Source organism: Nerophis lumbriciformis, linkage group LG02 (assembly GCF_033978685.3).
Source record: "Nerophis lumbriciformis linkage group LG02, RoL_Nlum_v2.1, whole genome shotgun sequence".
Lineage (NCBI taxonomy): Eukaryota > Metazoa > Chordata > Actinopteri > Syngnathiformes > Syngnathidae > Nerophis > Nerophis lumbriciformis.
The window spans coordinates 23,111,710-23,138,826 of NC_084549.2; the positions used below are offsets into that span (position 1 = coordinate 23,111,710).

The 27,117-nt window shown below is 39.7% G+C and overlaps 1 protein-coding gene across 2 annotated transcripts in view; it reads right to left on the minus strand.

Moving 5' to 3' along the window:
- The window catches only part of slc35f3b (solute carrier family 35 member F3b), a 137,307-nt gene that overhangs the window by 13,066 nt on the left and 97,124 nt on the right, over positions 1-27,117 (minus strand). For both annotated transcript variants that reach the window (XM_061958873.1, XM_061958881.1), the window contains one exon: positions 14,395-14,740. In XM_061958873.1, coding sequence (XP_061814857.1) covers positions 14,395-14,740 — 346 coding nt within the window. The remainder of the gene's footprint in view (positions 1-14,394; positions 14,741-27,117) is intronic.

Consider the following 27,117-nt stretch of genomic DNA (forward strand, 5'->3'; position numbering starts at 1 on the left):
CATTTGAACGCAAACAATAAGAGTCAACACTCCTCCTTGTGATTAAATTACAAATGTAGGAGGTCAGTAAACCAAGCATAGCCATATAAATGAAAGTATACCAATGACCCAGCCTCCTGGAGGACAAAGAAGGCCATTCCACTCGAGAATACAGCTCACACTGATGGGTCAAGGCCCTACAGTTAGTGATGAGCCTCAGAGAAGCATGATATACAGTGTCAATCTCATGTAGACATTGAGCGGAGGCATTCATGTAAAACAGGTCTTCATAGTCTAAAATAGATAAAAATGTTGTAGTGACAAGGCGCAACATTTATTTTGAAAGAAAAAGCCCAATTTTTTTCACAAGATTGTCTATATGGGGCTTTAAAGTCAGTAAGTCATCCAGCAAAATACTGAGATATTTGTACGTGTAAACCACCTCTGTCATTTCCCTCAAGTGGACACTAAGGGGATAGTTTGAGGAACCTTCTTAGTGTTTAAAAACAAAATGTATTTTGTCTTTTCGACATTGAGGACTAGTTTTAGCTGCAGAAGTGTGTGCTGGCTCACATCACAATCTTTCTGCAGAGGTTCTACAGCTATAGCAGGGTTCAAACCAAAACAGTAAATTATTGTGTCATCAGCGTAAAAATGTATATTAGCGTCAGACACATTTTGTCCTAATTCGTTGATATACATGATGAACAGGAGGGGTCCTAATATTGAACCCTGTGGCACTCCTTTGTGGACATTTAAAAATTCAGAACACAGACGGTCACTTATAATACTCTGGCTTCTGTCACTCAAATAATTTGTGAACCAGGAAACAACATGATTAGATAGTCCCAAACAAAGAAGCCTATGCTTTGAAATAGCATGATCCACAGTGTCAAAAGCTTTTGACAGATCAATAAAAAGGGAAGCGCAATATTGTTTTTTATCAAGCGAAACAAGTATATCATTTATCACTTTTGTAGCAGCCGTGACGGTACTGTGCTTTTTCCTGACGCCGGATTGAAGTTTAGAAATAAGTTTGTTAGAGTTCAGGAACTTTTTCAGTTGATCACTGACAAGAGATTCAGCAACTTTTGACAAAACACACATTTGATATTGGCCTGTAGTTAGTTAAAACAGCTTGATCATCACCTTTTAATAAAGGGGTAACAAAAGCTGATTTCCAAATGAGTGGGGTTTCTTTGTTTTGGATTGAAAGATTAAAAAGAACCGTAAGAGGCTGTGCTACATAATCAGCTGCTATTTTCAAGAAGGGCTCTATCAAGTCTGGCCCAGGGGTTTCCTGCATGCTTTGAGAGCTTTATGCACTTCCTGCTCTGTAAAAGATACAATGTTAAAAAGTTCTCCAGAAGACATTGGAGGTCCTATGCAGGTAGACGCAGGGGCTGTTCGTGTGGAGTCAAACAAGGAACCAGTAGCTACGGAACACGTGTTAAAGCTATTTAGGACCTCGTTCCTATCATAGACAGGGACAGAATATTTTAAGAAATATTTTGGAAGAGCCTAAAGTCTTCTATTTACAGATAGAGACTGTATTACTTTCCAAAATTTCTGTGGATTGTTGAGGTTTTCAGTTTTGACATATAAGTAATATTCTGACTTTGCCTTCTTGATAAGAGAAGTACATGTATTTCTTAAATGTTTAAAGTTAGACCAATCAGAAGGAGAATGCCATGCCACATTGCGTTAATGGATGGACTCTGACAATTCTGGAGAAAACCAAAACAAAGGGTTCTCTCTTCCCTTAACCTTGAATTTCCTGATAGGAGCATGTTTGTTTACAACCTTAATAAAACTTTCCTTAAAATGTGCCCGAGCCAGCTTGACATCTGGCAACAGACTCAGTTGCCCCCAATTAACCAAAGACAAATCAATAAAGCTTGTTCAATAAAGATTTTTAAATTTCTCTGACAAATAATACACATGGGGATTTTAGTGTTCCTGCAGGAACAACACTGATCGCTTAAATTATTGCAGAACACACCCAAAGATGATAATTTATGAGAGAAGTTTGTTAAGATTAAGTCAATCAAAGTAGATTTATCAGGACTCTTTACATTTTTAGGTAGGTTGACCAACTGGCTAAGATTAATCAAGGCACAGAAGGATTTAAATTCACCAGAAACTGCATTCAGCCAGTCCCAGTTTAAGTCTCTGGCCAATAAAAGTTCATTATAATTTCATTTGGATAAAAGATGCTCTAAAGTTAATGATTCCTTGGTGGCAGATGGAGGCCTGAAGCACCCCACAAAAATGATAAAGAGTCGCTTCACTACTTCCACATTCAGAGCTAAAAACTCAATTTGATTAGAAATAAATTCAGCTAAAACAAATGCTACATCAAATCTTGATTTTACATAAATTGCTACGCCGCCACCTTTCTTGGGCCTATCCGTACGATGAACATAGTATCCAAGTACTGTATGTTGATGGCATCATTTGAAATAGATTTGGTTAACCATGTTTCAAAAATGATCTTATATCTGCATCTGTCGATTTTACCCACATTTTTGGCTAATAAGCTGCGCACATTAAGATGAACAATATTCAACTCATGCATTAATTTGAAATCAGCAGGGGTTTGGACACATTTCAACTCAGAACCAGGGTTTGGTTGCACATTTCCAGATAAAAGTAAGAGTAAAACAGTCATCATCAATCTTCGCTTCACATTACATTTTGAAACAGTCTTATATGTTTCCAATGTTGAAGCCCGGCATTGTTTTTTTCAAGTGAAAGTGTAAGTTTATATACTAAGCAAGAAAATCTTGGAAGTTTAGGGAAAAAACCCAGGCAGACTGAAGTTGAAAACCAAAACTAAATTAGTCAGTGGTGGCTCACTGTGCCCAGCTTCATTAGGTTTAGAGCCACTATAGTAAGTATCACACATGCTTTGCATAATATTAGCTGTACTCACCCCAGGAGCACTGCTTGGTCTCCCAAGTTCCAAACGGTCAACACATATAATAACGTTTTTAAAATTCCATCATCTTCATGTTGAAAAACATGAGCAGAAACCGTTATGCTATAATTTGTAAGTAGCACAGCCTCAGCTATTTTCCTGGCTCAGGCTTGTTGACCCAGGCGAGGTGGATGTACTGTAGCAGGCTCAGGCCTGTTAGCCGAGGTTCCGGGTGGAGATGGATGTGGCAGGCTCCGGCCTGATAGCCCAGGTTCCGGGTGGAGATGGATGCGGCAGGCTCTGGCCTTTTAGCTCAGGCTCCAGGTGGAGGTGGATGTGGCAGGTTCCAGTCTGTTATTCAAGGTTTCGGGTGGAAATGGATGCGGCAGGCTCTGGCCTTTTAACTCAAGCTCCAGGTGGAGGTGGATGTGGCAGGTTCTGGCCTGTTAGCTCAAGCTCCAGGTGGAGGTGGATGTGGCAGGTTCTGGCTTATTAGCCCAGGTTCTGGGTGGAGATGGATGCGGCAAGCTCCGGCCTGTTAGCCCAGGTTTCGGGTGGAGATGGATGCGACAGGCTCCGGCCTGTTAGCCCAGGTTTCAGGTGGAGACGGATGCGGCAGGCTCTGGCCTTTTAGCTCAAGCTCCAGGTGGAGGTGGCTGTGGCAGGTTCTGGCCTGTTAGCATAGGTTCCGGGTGGAGATGGATGCGGCAGGCTCTGGCCTGTAAGCCCAGGTTCGAAGTGTAGTAGAGCCTAAGTTAAACTTATTAAAAGTCCACAATTCTCAAGAGTTGGTGAAGAAATTTCAATAAAAACATTAAACTGCAACTTTTGAACAAATAAAAGCCGATAAAAAAGCACTAAAAACCATTAAAACAATTTAGTCCAGAGAGAGGCACTGAGCAGACAGTGGACATGCTGCCCTCTTGGATATATCTTTTATTCTATTACTACTACTGTATATACTATATATAATATATAATGCTATTACTTGAAATAGTATTGCATTAATATTTTTGTTGCAATTTTAGTAGGGAAAGTACAAAAGGTTCTAATAAAATTGCAACAAACAAAAAAAGCCCAAAAAATATTATTTAAATTTGTAGAGAATATAAAAACATCTAGGTGATCTTTTGTGGAAAGTGGTACATAACTCATTCAGCTCAGTTCTCTTTACTAGTGCTGCCAATTGTTCCTTTTTTTAAATCAGATTAATCACACGTTAGAATTTTGATTAATCGTGATTAATCACAGGTTATTACTTGCTTGCATATTGTAAATTAACTGGCCCCAATATTTGGACACAAATGCAATTTTATTGTCAAAATCTCATACAGGATTTTTTAAGAAATGTTTTACTTGAATTATATTTGTTAGTGAGCACACCAGTCGGAGTCTCCGCTCTCTTCTTTGCACTAACATGCACTGACCTGATCATTTACTGTATAATAACCTGCTTTGCCTTTTAAGTAACCATCTGCGGTTTAGGTAAAGTAGCATGTACGTTCGAAATAAATTGCAATATTAATCTGCGTATACAAATGAATAATGCAATAATTTTTTTGTGATTAATCACATTAGTTAACTTATTATTGACAGCCTTACTCTTTACAAAACAAATTGTATCTTTGTATCTCTTTCGATAATATTCAGCACAGTAATTAATGCATGGGCTGCAGAAAACGCTGACTGATCCTTTGAAGTTGAACAATACATGTGGAGAAAGCTGCTGTGGCGTTCGTCCAATACAATCGCCATGTCCTTGAAGGACGGGCAAATGTTTGCTGAGTAAGAGTTTATTGTTGGATTGCAAAGTAATTTATCTACTAGTAATTCGCTGTGTTGGCGTGTGTTGTCAGCGTCGCCAGGAAACAGCAGGAAGGAAGAAAGGAAAGAAGAGGTGTTAGGAAGCATCTTGTCACACAAGTTGTCAATCAGAGCCATCACTTCTGCTAAGTGTTGTTGGCATCTTGTGGCCTTCTTGAGCTTGCTTACAAGCACCATAAAAGAATGCTAAACGGTCCTGAGAGATGAGCCCCTGTATGTTCTTTGCAGTGACGTGCGGTCACTAGAGGCAGGTGAGGCGGGGCCTTACCTGCCATCATGGAAAGAAAAAAAATGTAAAAAGAAAACAAATTAATTAAATTGTTATATGTATCCAGTGATTATACTATAAAGTTATTTTCCATTTAACTTCACCAGTTTTAGATTATTTTTATTCAAAATCGCTGAATTTTCACATTTGCCGTTCAAATACTGAGAAGAGACGGTGCGGTGATCAGCAGCCAGTTGAGGCACGTCACTCAATTGTGCCTCAACATGGATTGCGCAATGACTCGGCTAACTGCTGGCCTGCTGTGCAGTGAGACCGTATTGCTATATGAACTATATTATACATTTCCATAGTTTAGTTAGCTGAGGTATATAATGTACAGTGTATTTTGTCAACAACTGTATGTGTGTAACGTATTTCATGTGCTGAGCAATCATAAAACTGTTGCGATGACGCACTGTGTAAGGCACGCATAATCCCGCCTCCTGGTGCCGGTTAATGCACCCCCCGACGGGAGCGCCACACCAACCAAAGCCCACACCCAAACCCTCCACGTGCAAGACCGAATCCACCCAAAAAAAGTCACTTAACAAGAAGCCAAAAAGTGCAAAAACAACATTGCTCGCGCCGGAGGAGCCGTGAACGACTGCAGGGACACAACATTAGGTACACCTGCAGACTGCAGCACGGATTTCATATTTCATTCATTCACAACTCCTCCAACACGAACACCACTGTTCCCGCACTTATAAGTAAAGGTAAAACCATAATAACGTTTTTTTTATTAAATGTGCTTTTTTTTTGTGCTACAGTTTGTATGTGTAAAGTTAAAGTTAAGTTAAAGTACCAATGATTGTCACACACACACTAGGTGTGGTGAAATGTGTCCTCTGCATTTGTCCCATCCTCTTGCTCACCCCCTGGGATGTGAGGGGAGCAGTGGGCAGCAGCGGCGCCGCGCCCGGGAATAATTGTTGGTGATTTAACCCCCAATTCCAACCCTTGATGCTGAGTGCCAAGCAGGGAAGAATGCTGGTATGAGCTTTTAAACATAACCCGTTAACTGGTGCCAATCAAATGGTGAATAAGATACTCTTTAGGGTTCATATGTTTGTAAATCTGACTGTGATGAAGTCAGTGCCTCACCAGTCATGAACCTCACCGCACGTCACTGGTTCTTTGTTCCTATAGACATAAGCATGGATGAAAACTATAAAATATGCATGCCAAGCCAGTAGTTGGCAATGTCGCTTTTTTTAAAGAAATGCTTATTGGAAGCCGTGTTTTCAATAGCCTTCCTCAGACTCGTCCGGGGATTACGAACTTATGTGCAGTCTTGCGTGTTCCTCCCACTTTGGATTCCTTGCTGATGTAAAGGGAGAACTAATCTTTGTAGTACATTTAAAATGGGGGACCCCAAGCAGCACTAGTAGTATGGGCAAATTCCATCTCTACCATCAAGAAGACAGTGCAAGACATGGGGCTTTGTGTATTAAGCGTGCATATGCACAAAAACCTGGCATACAGTTGGAAGGGGATTCATATGGCCCAATTCGTTGCGGTTTACCTGACACGTGAAACGTGACAAATTTAGGGGTGAACTATCCACTTTAGCTGCCAGACTGCAGAAGAGAGTTGAATATCTTAGAATGTGTTTTGTGGCAATTCCAACTTTGACCGCAGCGTCAGTTGCTATGTACAGTGGCGCTTTCCATCATTTTCAGCAGACTGCATTACAAAATGGACGTGAGCTCCACCCAGGAATGGGGCCATATGAATCCCTTCCCTACTGTGTGCCATTTTTCACAGCAAAGTTGAGATGTATCAAAAGTAAACTGAGTGTGGAAATGTGCGTTGCCTCATCAACTTCATTGGTGGCGTACGCACATTTCTACATGAGACTTTGGCGACACACAGAGGTTGTTGCTGGGGCTTTACCAACATTTGATTTTAACAATGTAAAAGATCGAGGCAAGGACACAACATTTTTTTTTTCATCAATGCATTTAATGCTTCATATTCATATTAATATTTGTGAGGACGTCTATTAGTTTATCTCCTTGCCACCTATTGCTATCACAATAGACATGTGTTCTTGTCTCACATAAGGACTGGGAATTATAGGCAAAATAAAATACAAAAAAATGCTGTTCTCTTTTAATACACGAGGCCCCATGCAGGATATCTACAAAACTACGGCGGATTATTACATATTTCCTTTGATTGTTAGGCTGGACTTAATGCGTTTAGTGGCACTCTGGAAACATCGACTTTAAGGCGCTTGTTAATTTTAATTTGACTATTAATGTATGCTACTATTTAGTTCGCTCGATGGTGGTTATTTTGCAGCCTTACGCAACAAAAAAGCTCACAGACTAAGTGACCGAGTGTTTAATCGTACTGAAACCGAGACAGTGTATGAAAACCAAGACATATTTCCAGGGAAGATTTTCGCCGAAAACCGAGGCACCAACAGTGTGCTCATCATAGTCTTCCTTTACCCCTGTCAGCCTACTGGATGTTCAGGTTTTTATTGGGCAAGATGAAACCCACATCGAGCCCTGTGGACATTGTTCCTAATGATTTTGATGTTGTTGGTCCTTGGGTGGTAAAATTGATAAATCTTTCACTTCAGTCTGTCTCGATCCCCAGCTTTTTTAAACGTGCTGTGGTGAATCCCATTCTTAAAAACACTCATCTTGATCCGGTGGAGCCTATAAATTACCGGCCCATATGAAAACTTCCCTTCATGTCAAAAATCATGGAAAAAGTGGTAGCTAAGCAGCTAACTTCATATTTGGAACAGCAGGATTTCTATGATAAATACCAATCTGGCTTTAGGTCATTTCACTCCACCGAAACTGCTGTTTTGAAAGCTTCCAGTGACGTGATGATGGCCGCTGACTCTGCTCGCTGCACAGTTTTGGTTTTACTCGATTTGACATCTGCCTTTGATACTGTGGATCACAATATACTGATTGATCGACTCAAATCTGGGATGGGGTTTTCTGGTGCTGTTCTCCAGTGGTTTACTTCTTATATAAATGAAATAACTTTTAATGTTGCTTTTAATAATGTAATGTCCAATGTGTCCAACCTGTCATGGGGTGTGGCCCAGGGTTCTGTTCTGGGGCCTGTTTTATTTTTGTTGCACCCGATGCCTCTTAGTAGGTTGATCCGTATGTTTCTTATCATTTCTATGCAGATAATATTCAACTGTATTGCTCCTTAAATGATTCAGAGTTTCACTTTTTATCGGAGTTCTTGGAATGCACTGCAAAAACTGAAATCTAAGTAAGATTAAATATCTCAAACAAGGGTGTTATTTGCTTATTTTCCGTCTGACAAGATAATTCTTCTCACTAAGCAGATTTTATGTTAGAGTGTTTTATTTGTTTTAAGTGTTTTGGTCCTAAATTATCTCAGTAAGATATTACAGCTTGTTGCTGAGATTTTATGACCTATATTGAGTAAAACATGCTTGAAACTATAATATCAACTGTTGCAAAGCTGTGTCATCAACACTCACAAGTATAAAACTACTTTTTTAAAGTACTAATTTCTTATTTCAAGCATTAAATAAAAAATCATGACTTTGACACAATTGTGTCTCATAATTAAACCGACAGTTAATATTTAAACATTTAACATGTGACATTTCAAACAATTTTGAACAGAAATAGTTCATGCACATTCAGATAAATTCTTCAAAATTACAATAAAAAAAATTGGCCGGAGGCAGGGCTGTGTGTATATATATATATATACACACACATGTATTCCTTGCTCACTAATTGACTGAAAGAGCACGCACTTGGCACGATGATGTCATGTTATCGATGGGAAAATGCATTTTTAGACAATATGATTTGCCTGAGGGTTGCCTTTTTGCCTTTCCATTAAGAAACATTTGTTTTCTGGTTTCAAGAAATGTAATGCCGAGCGCATATCATTATGTCAAGATAATGGCACTAGCATTTACTTAATTTAAGAATATTTTTCAACATATTGAGAAAAAGGTCTATTTGTTTTTTCTATCAAGAAAAGTGCACTTGTTATTAGTGAGAATGTACTTATTTTAAGGTATTTTGGGGTTCATTGAGGTTAGCTAATTTTACTTGTTTTGGAAAGTCTTGACAAGCCAAATTTTCTTGTTCTATTGGCAGATAATTTTGCTTAGTTCAAGTAAAATACCCCTCATTTTTGTATTTTTTTTAACACTGACTTTTTGCAGTGTGTGTATCCTGTATCAAAAACTGGTTGTCCTCAAATTTCCTCCAGATAAATTCTAACAAAACGGAAACTCTGACAATTGCTCCCAATAAAAAGATCCCCCTGAACAAGAACTCTTTTGGTGCTCTGGGTGCATCTGTTAAAAGAAGCCTCAGAAACCTTGGGGTTGTGTTGGATCAGTCAGTGTCTTTGGAGGGTCACTGTCGTCAACTGACCAAAAACTGTTTTTATCACCTGAGAAATATCTGTAAAGTGAGAAATTTGCTGTCAAAATTGGATCTCGAAATGATCATTCACACGCTCATTTCGTCTCATATTGACTATTGCAATTCTCTTTTCACTCTTTTCAACAAGGCAGCGCTAAAGAGACTTCAGACTGTACAGAATGCGGCTGCCAGACTTTTGACCGGTGCATCCAGAACAGCCCATATCACCCCTGTTTTATCCAGTCTTCATTGGCTTGCAGTCAAATTCTGCATAGAGTTTAAGATTTTAGTCCTGACTTTTTGTACGTTACATGGTGGGGCCCCTCAGTACATCACTGATTTGTTATGCCCCTACACTTCAGGGCGCAGCCTCCGGTCTTCAGGCCAGGGTCTCCTGAAGATCCCAAAAACTCATTTTAAAACCTTTGGAGACCTGGCATTCCTGGCTATATGTAGCCCCCAGACTCTGGAATAAATGCACCAGTCCCCCCTCCGTGAACTTGACTGTGTTGTCACTTTCAAGGAACATTTGAAGACTTCTCTTTTTAGTAAAACTTTTAGTTAATTAACTTTTTAAATATCATTTTTAATCCACTTTTTATAATGTTGCCCCTGTTGTTTTAATTGAATTGTTGTTTTAATTCAATGTTTTATACAGCGCTTTGTGATTTTTTTTTGTATGAAAAGCGTTTTATAAATTAAATGTAGTTACTTACTTACTATTGGACTTAGAATAAGACACCAGAAGGGTTGCTTCCAAAGAGAAATAAAAAGTTAGGTAAGGTTAAAAAAAACGACCTCATGCACAGCAAGAGGATAATAGAGCAGATGGACACAGAAGAAGAGAGCTGAGGGTCAAATATTTAAGTTATGCTGTGTCAGCTCATAGTTATATTACCCCCAAAGATTCTAACAGCTTGCAACATTGTGAGAATTTAATTTGAAATGTCAATGAGGCGACACAGTCTGAATCTTTGTAACTATTTACAAAGACGAGGTCCACAAAGTCAGGGACGTTTTTCATAGCCAAGGTTGACCAGGAATTTAAATTATCATAAAAACAAGAAATAGTCTTTTTGTTTTTCTGGATTAGTTAGTCAAGGTTTTTAGTTTGGTTTGGTGTCGATTGTTGTTCTTTTTAATTAATACTCCAGAATACCACGTACCCCTATTATCCACTTTTATTATTGCCAAATATGTCAACAACACTGTCTTTATAGACACATTATTTACCATCAACATCGAGTGAAGCACATTCTTTATCAGCATTGGAGTTTACTTTATTTAAATCAAAACAATAACTATAATTATAAACTGTAATCTATTATATATGATTTTTGCCCTGTTTGAGTCACCACTGAGAGGTTGTCTAAAAACTGCGGGAAGTGAAAGTTTTAAGAGGTTGCACAGTGCTTGCACAGAGTCACAATTTTATAGACTTATTCATCTAAAGGGGCTGTTTACCTACAGGCAGAAGATTGATGTCCTTGCGACAGACCGTTCTACTGAACAAATGCTCCGTTCAAGATCTTAGTTCTATGAACATGGCGATAAATCTGGTAAACTATTAGCTCATCAACTACGCCAGATATCAGCATCCCATTATATTCCGCAGATTCAATCCGATTCAGGTATGGTTACAGATAATCTTGAGATCAATACTGTATTTAAGAATTTGTACTCATCTGCTTATTGTTCTGCTTCTGAGCTTGATATTTTTTTTGGCAAGCTGGACATCGCTTCAGTTGATCAGTCCGCTGCGGTAGAGTTAGAGAGGCCAATTACTGCTGCGGAATGAATCATCACTGCAAAACAGAAAATCCCCAGGACCAAACGGCTATCCTCCCCAAATCTTTCTAAACATTTTGGGATAAGCTAGCCCCCCTTTTATTGAACATGTACATTGAATCGTTTGAACCTGGCCACCTCCCCCAAACGCTCAACCAAGCTTCAATTTCTTTCCTCATGAAAGAAGGCAAGGACCCTTTGTCGTGCACTTCGTATCGTCCTATTAGTCCGTTAAATGTGGACTTTAAATTACTATCCAAACTGCTGGTTTTATGTCTGGATACTATTCTTCCTTCTATTATTAATGCGGGTCAAACCGGGTTCATCCGGAATAGGCACTCCTTTTCTAATATTCAATGTCCTTTCAATATATTGTATGATGTGCCTGCTCTTAACACTGAAGAGGCAGTGATATCTCTGGATGATAAAAAGGCATTTGACAGAGTCAAGTAGAATTATCTATTTTATGTCCTGGAGAGATTTGTTTTTGGTAACGGTTTTATTTAATGGATTCATCTCCTGTATTCATCTGCTGAGGCCTCGGTCAGGACAAATAATATTCAATCCGAATATTTTCGTTCTTACCGTTCCACGCGGCACAGTTGCCCCCTGAGCCCATTGCTTTCTGCTCTTGCCATTGAGCCTCTGTCAATGGCGCTTTGTATCAACCCGCTTATTATGGGCATATGTAGACACAATGTGCAGGTGAAAGTCTCTCTCTATGCAGATGACCTTCTTCTATATGTCTCAGACATCTCCGTCTTGGTCCCAGCTGCCTTAAGTACTCTCCAAGGTTTTGGACATTTGTCTGGTTACAGATTGAACTTGCGGAAAAGTGAAACATTTCCTAGAAATTCAGCTGCTAAGAAATATCCTCTGCACAATTTTCCATTTAAGATTGCCTTGCAAAGTTTCACATACTTTGGTATCCAGATCTTGCAGAGCTTTTTTAAGCCAACTTTGTTCCACTGTTGTCCAGAATCCAGGGAGATTTTGATCACTGTTTCTTACTTAATTCATCTACAATGGCTTGTGTCAACTCTGTTAAAATGAATGTACTTTCCCATTTGTTCCAGTGTATACCACTTTTTCTCCCTCAGTCCTTCTTCTGTAAGTTAGTCAGATTTTAGACTTCATTTGGAATAAAAAGACTCACAGGTTATGTAAGCAATATTTGCAGAGAGCGAAATCGTCGGGAGGAATAGCACTACCAAACTTTAGGTTTTACTACTATGCCACTAACATTCAAATTCTTAAATATTAGAAATATGAAGCCTTTGATCCTCCTCCGTTATGGCTGGTTATGGAGGCCAACCAGTGTCTCTAAGGGAAAATTCAATCGTAAAAAACCTAATTTAGGATCTGGGTTCAGTTTAAACGCTATTTTGGCTCTTAGACTATTTCAAGTCTTGCACCCAATAATGTGTTTACAAGATGGTCAAGTCTGGAGATCAACAACATTAAAGATGTATACATTGACAACACTTTTTCCTCTTTCCAGCAATTTTGTGATAAATTTTCACTCCCTAATAAACACTTTTTTATATATATCTACAGATCCGCAGTTTTGTTCGTAATACTTTCCCTAGGTTTACAGATTTGCGGACTGACAAAGTTTTAGATGTGTTTCTAACACCACTTCCAACTTTAAAAGAATCAATTATTTGTAACCAAATTTTTCTTTTACGCCCTCAGTCTCTAAATTCAATTAAGTCAGGGAGGAGGATTTAGGAGTGAGTCGACTGACCCTATATGAGCATAGATGGACAGAGATTTTAAGTAGAGTTTATAAGTCTTCTATTTGTACAAGACACAGCCTTATCCAATGCCAGCTAATACATTGTACTTATTATACCAAGGTTCAACTAGCTAATATGTATGATGGAATATCTGAATTGTGTGATCGGTGCCAATAGTCTCTTTTGATACTTGTCTTTGGTAATTGACAAAAGGATTGAACTGAATCCTCTAAGTGGACTATTCGGTGAAGCCCCTCTGTTATCTTCTCTTAGCAAATCCTTCAATCTTTGTTAGCTAGAAGACTTATTTTGCTTAACTGGAAGGCTGCTCTTGGACTGCTTTTGTATGTGTGCACACACTCCCTGCGCGTACATGTTGACAAAACCGCCGAGTGACCGCCATAAACACCAATCATTTTATTTGGGTCAGAAAATTTTGTACTATACAAAGGTAGTTATTGTGAAAAATATAGACCGTTTTAAAACCAATGTGTTCTGTTAAACCACTAATGGAAACACAAGCTCGCCAATGGAGTTCTTGTTATACTTTTTGCTTAAATTTTTTTAACTGTGAGCAAGTTGCAAACTTTAAATATGATTTATATTTGTCAAGTGTTCCCTTACTTCAGAGTGTAAAGTAGAAATTAGCTGAGACACATAGGATAGTCATAATACGAATCGTAATAATACATAATTTTTTATTATTATTATTGCATCTCCTGGAATTTAAGCCTTCCCCTTCGAGTGACGCCTATGTTTCTAACGTCAATCAATCTTTGAAAGCGCCACAATTATGGGCAATGAGATGCAAAAGTGAAACTTCTACATTACTTTCTCCAATGCTGCCATAGATGGAATGCTGGTGCAGTGTGTGAATGCTTAAATGTGAGCTTTGATGACATTAACTCAGTGGCCTAGTGGTTAGAGTGAGATCGGTAGGTTGTGAGTTCAAACCCCGGCCGAGTCATACCAAAGACTATAAAAATGGGACCCATTACCTCCCTGCTTGGCACTCAGTATCAAGAGTTGGAATTGGGGGTTAAATCACCAAAAATTATTCCCGGGCGCGGCCACCGCTGCTGCTCACTGCTCCCCTCATGATCAGAGGTGATGGGTCAAATGCAGAGAATAATTTCGCCACACCTAGTGTGTGTGTGACAATTATTGGTACTTTAACTTTAACTTTTTATGAAGTCTGTGTTGAGTGACGTGTTCCATGCTAGGCTTGCCATTAAGCAGGTGGAATAAAACGAATTGGTATTTTTTATAGGTGGTGTAGGTAGACTTGCACATTCTTAATTTGATTAAAGCAACCTTCTTAATAAACTTTCACAGTTATATTATTAAATTGCATATTTAAATGGCAAGAAAAAAAATATTTAGAAAAGCTCTGGGGCCCACCATGTTTGGTCAACCAAACGGTTCAGATTGTTTTCATAAACCGTTCCATCCCTACCCCTGAACTCTGAAGAATCTCACCTTAATCTCTGTCTGGCCGTTTGCCTCTCCGGACTCTTGCACAGGTGGCCCATGTAGTAGAGCGGGAAGAAGAGGCAGTTCCAGGTGGTGGCGAACCAAGTGAGGGTAAAAGGGGCGTCAAAGTGCTTAAAGGTCAACTTGGCCAGCTGGGTGGAGCCTGCCCATGACGAGCAAACGCACATCACCATGGCGACTCCCCACAGGGCCTTCCGCACCTGCACCATCGTTATCCGGATGCAACAGTGCAGCCTCCGCTTGCTGGATGCCGCCTCCGGTCCTGCCGCACCCGCCGCCGCCTGCACATCTTGTCCACCATGCACCGCGTGCTCCCTGGGCCGGTCTTCCCCTGGGAGATTCAAGGACAGGTGCTCATGTTTACAATTGTATATGCTTAGAAATGTGTGTTGCTTAACTGTTATGTCACTGTTATGTTAATCAAATACTGATGATTGGCAATTTTCTGTATTTTTCTCAAGCTGCTGCATTGCTCTGCAGTTCACCTTGCTGCCACTTCTCCTACAGTTAAATCAGCCTTGAAGGTACCGGTAATCAATCAGACATCCGAGTGCACGCTGCTGATAGTCTATAACAGGCTGCAGCCAAACAGAGGACAAATGAGGACGGGTCCAGTACACAATCCCACAGTAAGGTAAGTGTGTGTGTGTGCGCGTTTGTGTCTGTCTGTCTGTGTTTGTTTGGACCACACTGCAAAACAAACACAAGACAACACTTCTAGCCACATCAACTTTATCTAAATGAATGACGTCATCCCGCATTCTAACTATAGCTGCACATCAATTAAATACAGCATTGAAGGTGATGCTCTGTTTATAAGAAGTAATTAGGTTAAACAATCAATACGATGTCACCTGATATGGATTTCAACCCAGTTTTTAGAGGTTTCAGTCAGAGGTTTCAGTCAGCGTTTTCAGGGGAACATTGACCTTTATCCGAAAAAAACCCTGTTGATTTTTAACAATAGCCAATACAAGATGGCCAGGATTGATGAGCGCAACAAGCAGGTTCTTTTTTTCTTTCAAATGTACAACAAAAAATCAATACAGGATACAACACAAACTAAAGGATCAGTTGATTAAATGTTCCTCCTCCTCCCTCGAACCACCGCAATTCTTAACTGACCTAATTCCTACCTTAAAAAATTGCTATGAGAAGATAAACAAAGTAGACATTTTGTCATTAACCCATGAAGAATGTTTGAATCACTTCAGTACATGTGTTTGTATACATTTTACAATGTAGCAGAAAAAGCAGCACAAAATATTTAAACCAGTCCAACTACACTGAATGGTATCTGCCAGAACTGAATAAACCTAATGATAATAATATTAATTAATGAAAAAATAATGTGTAAACTAGTTAATAGCATTTATAATAATTTCTTTTTTTTTTGTATAATTTATTCAATTGAAAAAACAAACAAAACAAAAACATGTATAATCTTGTGATGGAAAAATTAAAAGATGCCACTTTCATACATGTTGTGCATTTCAGAGGCAAAAACCATAACAACGTCGGTCAATGTTTACTATCTGAACAAAACATTGATGTATTACATTGCTTTGTATAACTGTCCGATATCAGCAAAAAAAAAACACGTATTAAATGATATCCGCTTGCATCTAAAATATAAGCTCTGATACAAGCAGTCCTGCAGCGTGTTTACTTGTGTGATGCTGGACAGTCAGTTAACATCTAAATGTCCTCTGGTAAGCACAAAATGTCGGTCTTTTCTTGTATTTCAGTGAAGTAATTTACAAAAGGTAAACATGGTAAGCTATAGGCTATGAGGAACTAGCAGCTACAAAACAACTAAGCATACATTTGCACACAAGTTAGACACAACTAATAATTATCTTTTAAACAACACTGCAGTCTAAAACACATCATTTGTCAATGTAAACAAGTATCAAATATTTATAGTTTCATGTAAATGACTTACACATACACAGTAGAGATGCGCGGTTTGCGGGCACAACCGCGTAGTCCGCGGATTATCCGCGGATCGGGCGGATGAAATAAAAAAAAATTAGATTTTATCCACGGGTCGGGTCGGGTGATTGAAATAAAAAAAAATTAGATTTCAAATCGGGTGGCAGTTAAACCAATTCGGAAATATATATACATAGTTAAATGTTGTTACCCACATACGAAAAACGAGCAGGCACCTGCAGCATATGCCACAACAGAAGAAAAGAAAAGAAAAGAGATGGACACTTTTACGGGGCGGAGAAGGGACGCCTCGCCGGGGTCCGGGACCGAGGCCCCTTCCCCCGAGAGGGCCCCACCGGGAGCCGTAGCTGAGGCGGTCCGTGAGAAGGGCCCGACGCACGTCCAGGGTCACCACCGCGCCCACCGCACCGACACCCCGCCTCGTCCGCCTTCGCCGCGGCCGGCGTCACGCGCAGCAGGTAAGCAGCTTACCTGCCCGCCACCCCCGTGGCCGGGGGCTCGTAACAGGGGTCACTCCGCGCGCTCCGCCCGCGCAGCTTACCTGCCCGCCACCCCTGTTGCCGGGGGCGCGTAACAGGGGTCACTCCGCGCGCAGTGCGCTCACGAAAGGGGTGGGGCTCACCCTGGTTGATATAGAGAGCAGGACGGTGGCCATGGAAGTCGGAACCCGCTAAGGAGTGTGTAACAACCCACCTGCCGAATCAACTAGCCCTGAAAATGGATGGCACTGGAGCGTCGGGCCCATACCCGGCCGTCGCCGGCAGCGAGATGCGCTTGGAGGTGCGCTCAGCGCGGCTCCCATATGATTGCGCACTGGTGTGCGTCTGGGTCGTGACAGCGTGGCAAGCGAATGTCTGTGCTGCATTGGATCAGTCTCCTTTCTTTAACAGGCAAAAGCTTTATAACCTCACCATACCTGCCAACTTTTTAAATCAGAAAAACCTAGTAGCCAGGGTCCAAAGGCCGCAGGCCCCGGTAGGTCCAGGACAAAGTCCTGGTGGAGGGTTCAGGGCTTCGCCCCCCGACGCAAAATGATTATTAGCATTCAGACAGTTTAAAATGTTGCTAAAACCATCACTTTTCTATCAGTCACAGTGACTTTTCAAAACAAAAATATTACAGCAAAAATCATATGGGTTGATTGGCATGTTTATTCTGTAAGCTAACTTCAATAGTTTGAAATTATTTTGACAGTTAATGACAGTTATCCTGTCAACCTTTCACAAGACTTCAATTTGTTAATTGAAAGTATAAACAGTATAAACACTTTTTACAGTAAACAAATGGTAAAACAGTACTAAACAATTCCATTAAAAAAAAATTGGTGTCATTATTAACTTTCTGTCCAAGCTTGTATAATCTACTGCCTTGTTCAATTGTAAAAAATATTCTGTGCCTAAAATTCACATTTCTATCACAATTATCATACTGTAAACATGGTAAGCTAACTTCATTAAAATTAATAGTCCTGTCAATAGCATGGAATTACAATTCAAATGTAGTTTTTTTGTAAGCCTTTCAAAAGAATTCAAAATATGAAAAATTAATGAAAATTAATTTAAGCCATCAGACACTTGAAAAGTGGCACATCACATCTCTAATGTAATCATTTTAACTTTTCAACAGAAATAGCACTGCAAAAATATTAAGGACATACTTCTGTATTTTGGTAGTTATGCTGTCAACATTTAACAAGATTTCTTCAACTTGGACTTGAAAGCATAAATAGTATAAACACTTTTAACAGTATAACAGTACTAAACAATTCCAATAGATAACATTGGTGTCATTACCTTTTTGTGGCTAAAATCCAAATTTATTCTATCAGATTGATCATACTGCAAAAATGATATGGTAACTTTATTGCGCACCAAACACGAAGCAAGGCCAAAGCACATGCATGGTGCAGGAGAACAAAGGACTTCTTTCATTTAAGGTTTGTGATAAACCATCAAACTCATTCGTTAAAAGGACTCTATAGTAATATAAAGCGAGTTTTTCTGGACATTATCATGCAAGAAAAGTTTATTTTTGGGACCGCGATCACCGCGTAATGATTTTTAAAGGTTGCATTACAAACATTTAACTGTCCCCTGTGATCAGCCAGTGCGATTGGAAGTCCATGCTCAATTATTGCCTCCGTAAATAAAACTTCGGCATTTATCACATCCAAAGAATCTGTTTGGGCGACGAAAAACGTTGAAAGTTTTCCACTTGTATCGCTAGCAAAGGCATTAGACTTGTGTTTTTTTGTCCCAACATGGTCTTTTACATCGCTAATTCCTCCGTGTCCGATCGAAAAATCTTGTCTGCACAAGGTGCAATTCGCGTAGTTTTCACCCTTTTTTTTTTTTAATTAATGAAAAAACGTATTTTTTATCACTGCAACCGTAACCCGGAATAGGTTGATGAAAACCGTACGAATTACGGGAAAACCGGAGTAGTTGGCAGGTATGCCTCACTAATGCCTTGCATCGTCTATATTAGATATATAACAACGGGCGGGTACGGGCGGATGGCGGGCGGGTGCGGTTCTGATCAAATGTTACATCCGGGTGGATGGCGGATGGTTGACGACTTTCTGATGCGGTTGCGGATGCAATAATTGCCTATCCGCGCATCTCTAATACACAGTCTCCAAAGCAGAAGCGTGTTAGAAAGTATCGAATAACAAACATGTGCACACCATTCAAGTTACCGTGTCATGAGCTCAATTATTGTGACCACTAGGTTTTGTCAAAAAAAAAATACCACTCCACTTTAACTTAGACAGCATAAGTTCATTACAGATGGTTACTAATAAATAGGTACAATTGTTCACTGTATTTTTGTATTTTCACTTGATCAAACCTTTTTTTAACATTCCACACTATACACAATAATAAAAGTACGTATGTTTCTTGCTTAACCCATCTGTATCAGCTACTACTCTAGGCGCCATCATTGTTATTGTATCGTAAGTGAAAAACATTGTGTTTTGAGATAAGAGCTGTCTCTGGGCTAATTGTTATGCTTTAAGTTGCAAGCAAAAATTTGAGTTACAAGCATCCTTGCCATTATTTGCCGTAGCAAAAGAACCCTGTAAGGTTCACCCAAAACATCTGGGCTTACCTACTAGCGTCAGTTTATAGCTAAAGATTAACAAAACTGTGTTTTCCAACAAAGGGAAGGAAGAAAGTGAGTGTGGACAGTGCTGAGAAGAGGTAGATTGATTGAATTAAAAAAATAAATCATCCAAAACCTGACCAGGCGTGTTGTCAACTTGGCAAAGCAATTTGAGTGCATCACTGCTAGTCTGCACCATACTGAAGCAGAATGAGCCTAACACCAGCCAAGAATGTTAAATTAATATCTAAACTGCGGACATATATCCATTAAAATATAAAAAAGCTGCTGATGGTGTGTTTGATGGAGAAGCAGCTAGGAGACACCATGAAGTCCACTCTCAAAGGTAAATTATTATATTACGTCATAAAACTGCTGTAATTGTTAGTAGTACATTCCATTATCATACAATACTTGTATCTAAAAGTTAGTTTTGCATTCCATCCATCCATCCATTTTGTACCGCTTATTCCCTTTGGGGTCGCGGGGGGCGCTGGAGCCTATCTCAGCTCCAATCGGGCGGAAGGCGGGGTACACCCTGGACAAGTCGCCACCTCATCGCAGGGCCAACACAGATAGACAGACAACATTCACACTCACATCCACACACTAGGGCCAATTTAGTGTTGCCAATCAACCTATCCCCAGGTGCATGTCTTTGGAGGTGGGAGGAAGCCGGAGTAACCGGAGGAAACCCACGCATTCACGGGGAGAACATGCAAACTCCACACAGAAAGATCCCGAGCCCGGGATTGAACCCAAGACTACTCAGGACCTTCGTATTGTGAGGCAGATGCACTAACCCCTCTGCCACCGTGAAGCCCTAGTTTTGCATTATAAAAGGCAATTTACCAGTTAAAACTGTATTGGGTTTTTTTTGGGGTAGAGGAATTAATTTTAATTTATTTCAACGGGACATGTGGATTTGACAAGTGTTGTGAGTTCAGAGCTCTGTCACAAAAACAATTAAGCTTGTAAGTTGTGGTACTATTGTATCAAACAATATATTTTATAATTAATCAATTTATATATTTTTTAGAATATGCAGATGGCCCATAACAACAAGCTTCACTTTAGACACCCCTGACTTCCTGTCTCTTGTAAAAATAAAAATAAATGAACTGTTCATTTTCCTAAAGAGCTGAATAAGACAGAGCCATCATGCCCGACCAGGCGGTTCATCCTTGGTGGTCGGGCTGCCTGTGACCTTGCCAGATGGTCTCATCGCATCGCAGATTAACTTCCCCGATCACTATCGCCTTCCATGCTAATGCTGCGGCTTCCCCGGGCTTATGCTGCACAAGAAACAAGACAGTCGCTCTTTGTTTATCTGTTGTGGTTAAAAAATCCAACATCAAACTGATGCAATGCAATGAAATCCTATTGTCTTCTCTGGTGCAGAGACAATACTGAACAATAATCCCTGTGGGTCGCATTTGGCAGCAATGAAAGCTGATTCGGGGAGAATTAAGTTTCTCTATTCTGAGCTCCAAGAGCGTTTTGTCTCCCCCTGAAGGTCATGTCTGCTTTTTGTCCTTCTTGGGTCTCCAGGGTGCGGCGTCGACAAATGTACGTATCATTACGCATCATTGAGCACGTTGGCCCATTGCTGCGATACGTCCGCGCAATTTTGCCTATCGTTCACAATCATTATGAAAGACAAGAACATATTTATTTTTTGGAGGGAGCGGGGGGATTTTAAATGATTATAGAAAAACACTAATAGGAGTCACCGTTGTAGCCTTTAAAGCCCTCGAAAAAAAAAATCCCAAACCCTCCAACAATGTTTTATACACACAGCGCAAGTATATATATAATGTGGTAACAGACACATTCATAACAATATGAAATATGTACAATATTTACCGTATTTTGGTCATTTAAGCATTGCCGGAACTTATTTCCTGAGCGCATTTATTTCCGCTTCCATTATAGTGTACTTCCGACTTCTGGCAAAAAATGCGAGTGTTTTCTAATCATGACAGACTTGGTAACAGACAAGGAAAATTACTATTTTTGGACAAATGAGGATTCACAATCTTATCTTTTTTGAAGCTGAATACATGGAGGATGAACTTTTGCTTCTAGAAGCCAGCACGAAGGAAGTTGGAGCAGACCGGAGCCGAGAGAGTGATGCTGGCGTAAACATGCAACTTGGAGCCATGCCATTTCGACATAAATGGAGTGCTTACCCAAAATGAACCGGAAAAAAACATCCCGAGCCAACTGGAACCAGAAGACAACTGTCCATTGAGTAAGTAACTAAAATATTGATTATGATACATGCAGCCCGCGACCCCCAGAGGGACAAGCGGTAGAAAATGGATAGATGATACATGCAGCACGTCATGCCTGTTATTACAACTACAGTACATATGCTGTCAAGCTAGTTGTGTACAAACAAGACATGAAATGTGGATTAATACTTTACATTGTTATATGGTTGGATGCTATAATCATCCACTGTTGCCATTCGTAAAAATAAAACATAGCGTATAGTTCTAACTTGTGAAGAAGATGGTCTGTAAAAATACAATTTGGACCAAAGCGCCTCCGTTACATGTTATGCAGACCACAAGGAAGTGAATCAGGCCCCTTTAAGTTCTAGTTTTTTATTTCTCTTATTCACACACTAATATATGTGGTATAAAAATAGGCATCCTAAATATATAAGAATGCACAATTGGTCTAAAAACATGTCTTTATTCTTGACTTACCAACGAAACACTGAACAGGAAGTAGTCTCCGCCGCCACGAATGTGCGCCAAAAAGATGCACTAGAACCACGCCCCCACCTGAGATCTACTGCATGTGACGCCTCGGTCCTAATGTATAAAAGGCCAAATGGGACAAATTTAAATAAAATAAATAAATAAATCTTTGAATAATTACTTACAAGTGTCATTATTATGTAAATAATGAAAACGATAATTAATAAAAAATATTTAATATTTATCAGCAGTGGCCACAAGGCCACTGAGCCTTGTGGTTAGAGTGTCCGCCCTGAGATCGGTAGGTCGTGAGTTCAAACCCCGGCCGAGTCATACCAAAGACTATAACAATGTGACCCATTACCTTGGAATACCGGTATTGCTTTAGTATCGCGGTACTAATGAAACAAAAACGGTACTATACTCTGTCATGTCATGACATTGCTGGAGTACACGAAGTACTTACAAGCAGACGCAGTGTGTCGACAGAAAAGGAAGAACGGACGCATTTTGGCTTAAAAACTAAAGATAAAGGTGAAGTTAAAACACTGAAACGCCCTCAGGAAGAGGTGCTGTAAGACATGGCTAGCTAGCTAGTGGCTAAAGTTCAGCCCCAGTCGGCAGTGTTTTAGCTACTTCTAAATCACTAATCCTCGCCATCATGGCGACAAATAAAGTAAGTTTCTTACAAGTATCATCCCTGCAGGACGAGGAATAGCTAAACATGCTTCACTACACACTGTAGGAGGATACGATAGCTAACCGCTAACAGCAAGCTAGCACCCTGAATGTAAACAAATGCCATGGGTGGATCTACACCTGACATCCACTGTAATGATACCAAGTACAGGAGCGTATCTAGTCGATACACAAAATCTTTTTTCCTTTTTTAAAAATTCATATTATGTTTATAAACTCAGGAAATATGTCCCTGGACACATGAGGACTTTGAATATGACCAATGTATGATCCTGTAACTTCTTGGTATCGGATTGTGATATCATCCAAAACTAATGTAAAGTATCAAACAACAGAAGAATAAGTGATTATTACATTTTAACAGAAGTGTAAATAGAACATGTTAAAAGAGAAAGCAAGCAGATATTAAAAATAAATGAACAAGTAGATTAATAATTCATTTTCTACCACTTGCCCTTAGTAATGTTGACAAAATAATAGAATGATAAATGACACAATATGTTACTGCATATGTCAGCAGACTAATTAGGAGCCTTTGTTTGTTTACTTACTACTAAAAGACAAGTTGTCTAGTATGTTCACTATTTTAATTAAGGACAAAATTGTTCTTCGATTGCAATAAGAAACATATGTTTAATGTACCCTACAATTTGTTGTTAAAATAAAGCCAATAATGCCATTTTTGTGGTCCTCCTTATTTAGAAAAGTACCGAAAAGTATCGAAAACATTTTTGGTACCAGTACTAAAATATTGGTATCGGGACAACATTAATATAACAATATCAATATTCATAAATGACACATTTAATTAAAGATTTTGACATGTATTTATTTATTTAATTTTGTCCCATTTGTCCCTCCAAACTAATGCCACCACTGTATGTCACTTACGTATTCTCTACATGAGATCTGCTTTGGACTGTACACTGTAAGTAACATGAATGAGGCATCTTCCCCGTTTGCTCCTTCTACATCCAACATGACGGACACGTACTGTATGATTCCACGTACAGTGTACACCATATGTCTGTGTGGTGCACCCTGTGGGACGTTACGCTGCCGCCATGCTGCTTAATCTCTTCAATGCAAACACGTCCCCCGTGGATGGGATATGTTTTTATCGTTACCCAGCATGCACTGCTCTCACACATTAGAAAACCATAACTTCTTAATTACAACGCAGAAGCAGCGTCTTCTCACGTGATTTAAATTGTTTCAAGAGAACACTTCTTTTACACTTTTACACCTGGCTTAGCAGTGACTAATGAGGGTGTAACGACCTCGACGAGCAGGATGGACCGTTAGTGAGTAGAGGCTCTTCCGCTAATGACATTTGGAGCCATTACCTTCATGACAGACTGCATCCTTCTTTAACAACACTATGATAGATTCAAAGGGCTTCACCTCATCGCTCGGAAGTCAAAAGCTGCGGTCAAGTTCACCTGCTGGGCAAAAAGGTTAGAAATGTATGTTTAATAATTTAATACTCAAGAAAGCATCGCTTCAATTACAGAAATTATTTTCTTGCATATTTTAGTGGCTACACAAACCATAGTGAGTCGTGGAGAACATGGTTGAGAGTCACACTAGTAATATTTCACCACCAGAGGACAATATGTCTCAAATTCAGTGGCGGGCCGTGTGTTTCCCACCTAGGCTTTCAGTGATGTCCGACTGCAAAGATTACCTCTCAAAACACCATAATTGATGTCACCACATGACCATTGCTGGAGAAATACTATACAGAAACATATTTACGCACTACTGCGCATTGAATCACCTCAACAGTGTATTTTCTGGCGCATTTAAAAATCTATTCAAACTAGGGATGTCCGAATATCAGCCGATAATTGCTTTAAAATGCAATATCGGAAATTATCGGTATCGGTTTCAAAAAGTAAAATGTATGACTTTTTATAACGCCGCTGTGTACACGGACGTAGGGAGAAGTACAGAGCGCCAATAAATCTTAAAGGCACTTTCTTTGCGTCCCGGCCCAATCACATAATATCTATGGCTTTTCACACACAGCCATACAGGTCACACTGAGGGTGGCCGTATAAACAACTTTAACACTGTTACAAATATGCGCCACACTGTGAACCCACACCAAACAAGAATGACAAACACATTTCGTGAGAACATCCGCACCGTAACACAACATAAACACAACAGAACAAATACCCAGAACCCCTTGCAGCACTAACTCTTCCGGGACGCTACAATATACACCCCCCGCTAAATAATGCACTTTGTGACTTCAATAATAAATATGGCAGTGCAATGTTGGCACTTTTTTCCCATAACTGGAGTTGTAGTTGTTCTCTTATTTTGGAAAACCTTGTTTTTGATTGATTGATTGAAAACTATTAGTAGATTGCACAGTACAGTGCATATTCCGTACAATTGACCACTAAATGGTAACACCCGAATAAGTTTTTCAACTTGTTTAAGTCGGGGTCCACGTTAATCAATTCATGGTAAAGTTACATTGTTTAAAGCATCCAGCGGGGCATCACAACAAAATTAGGCATAATAATGTGTTACTTCCACGACTGTATAAATCGGTATCGGTTGATATAGGAATCGGTAATTAAGAGTTGGACAATATTGGAATATCGGTTATCGGCAAAAAAGCCATTATCAGACATCTTTAGTGTCAGCCAGAGGGGATCACATACTTGTTCGCGAAAATCGTCCGAAAATGATCGGTGGCAGACCCCTAACTGTGACCCTCGTGTACGTCAGTGCTCTCCAGTAAACCCTTCACAAAAATTCACATCTAAAGCCAGAAATTCAATTAAGAGTGCTTACAGTTAATGATTTTGGACCTACATGAAGCAATAACTCATTTGATCAGCTCTCTAAACTATAATTATGCTGCTATTACTGTCATTATGTACAATATTTGAACATCCTAATATGTTTTATTGGATACAATATTGTTATCAGGGTTTTCGTTTTGGAAGTGAAAAGTTGTTAGCAGGCGAGTGTGACACTGCAGGACACAGGAGGAGAGTGTCTGGCATCTTTAGGAAGAGCCTTGGATCCACTCTGACAGCTGCGTATCTTCACCTTGTCACCCTGACAATACTTGTTGGCCTCTCAAACTCAGTGCTGACACACGCGAGATCATATTTGATCTTAGCTGGATTATTATTAAGATTATAAATCTGCAACACGTGTACACTGATATGGTCTATTTAGCGTGTAGTGTAGATGTTTCTACATTAACGAGCCAATTTTCCCGCTTTATAACCGCCCCTTCTCATTTCAGTTCACGCTTCGCTGTTTCTCGTTCCCAGGCGGCTTTCTGGCCGACCCTGCAGTGTTTGCAGTGCGGCTCTCTCCCGCTGATAGCTGCGAGTCCCACAACGGGTGCTACAGCAGAACCAGACCCGATGCACTCGTCTCCATCGTTATTCTCTGTTTGTGTTGCAAGGTAGGTATTAAATAGACATCTCACTGCTAGTGCGAGGGAGACGTTTTTATGTTTGTTTGTTAGCTTGCTAAGGCAGCGCAAGTGTGCCAAATGTATGCAAAAATAACATTTTGAGGACGGTCACCAATAAATGCGATTTAATCCAGCATCATTATGAATCTGATAAAAAACAATGGTATCCATCTGCAGTGAAGAATGACTCAAAATACCTTCCTAAAATAGATATTTAATCTGATTAATTCAATCAATCATTTAGACAAATTCTTGATTTTATTTTGCCCTGATCAAAGCTTCCAATTAAAAAAAAAATCAATGCTTTCCTCTGTGACAATATGAGTGCACTCACAGTATTGTTATTTCTCCTGTTTAGATCTTCATTTATGAGCGTACACAAAGACAACTAAAGGCAGTAAATAAAACATCCTACAATAGTTTAATGGGGAGTGCAGTGGAATTTCTGACCTTTGAACTATATTTTGTGTCTGTCAAGAATGTCTGCTCGTTTCTTTCTTTTCTATTCTGAACCATTGAAGGATCATATGTGGGTGAAAGTTGAATATATGGTCGGTCTGACCATTCTACAAAATGTTTTGATTGTTTATTATGACTAAGGGATTCAAGGATGTTGCAGAACAAACAGGTCCAAAACAACAGGACCTTGACGCATGAGGGAAACAGATAAAATGGCCAAGTGACAAGGGCTATGGGTGATTGCTTGATTCTTGTGTCCTCCGGAGGAGGTTTGTCTGTCTGCACGGGCAACTCAATCACACTTTGTACTTTTTGACTATGGGT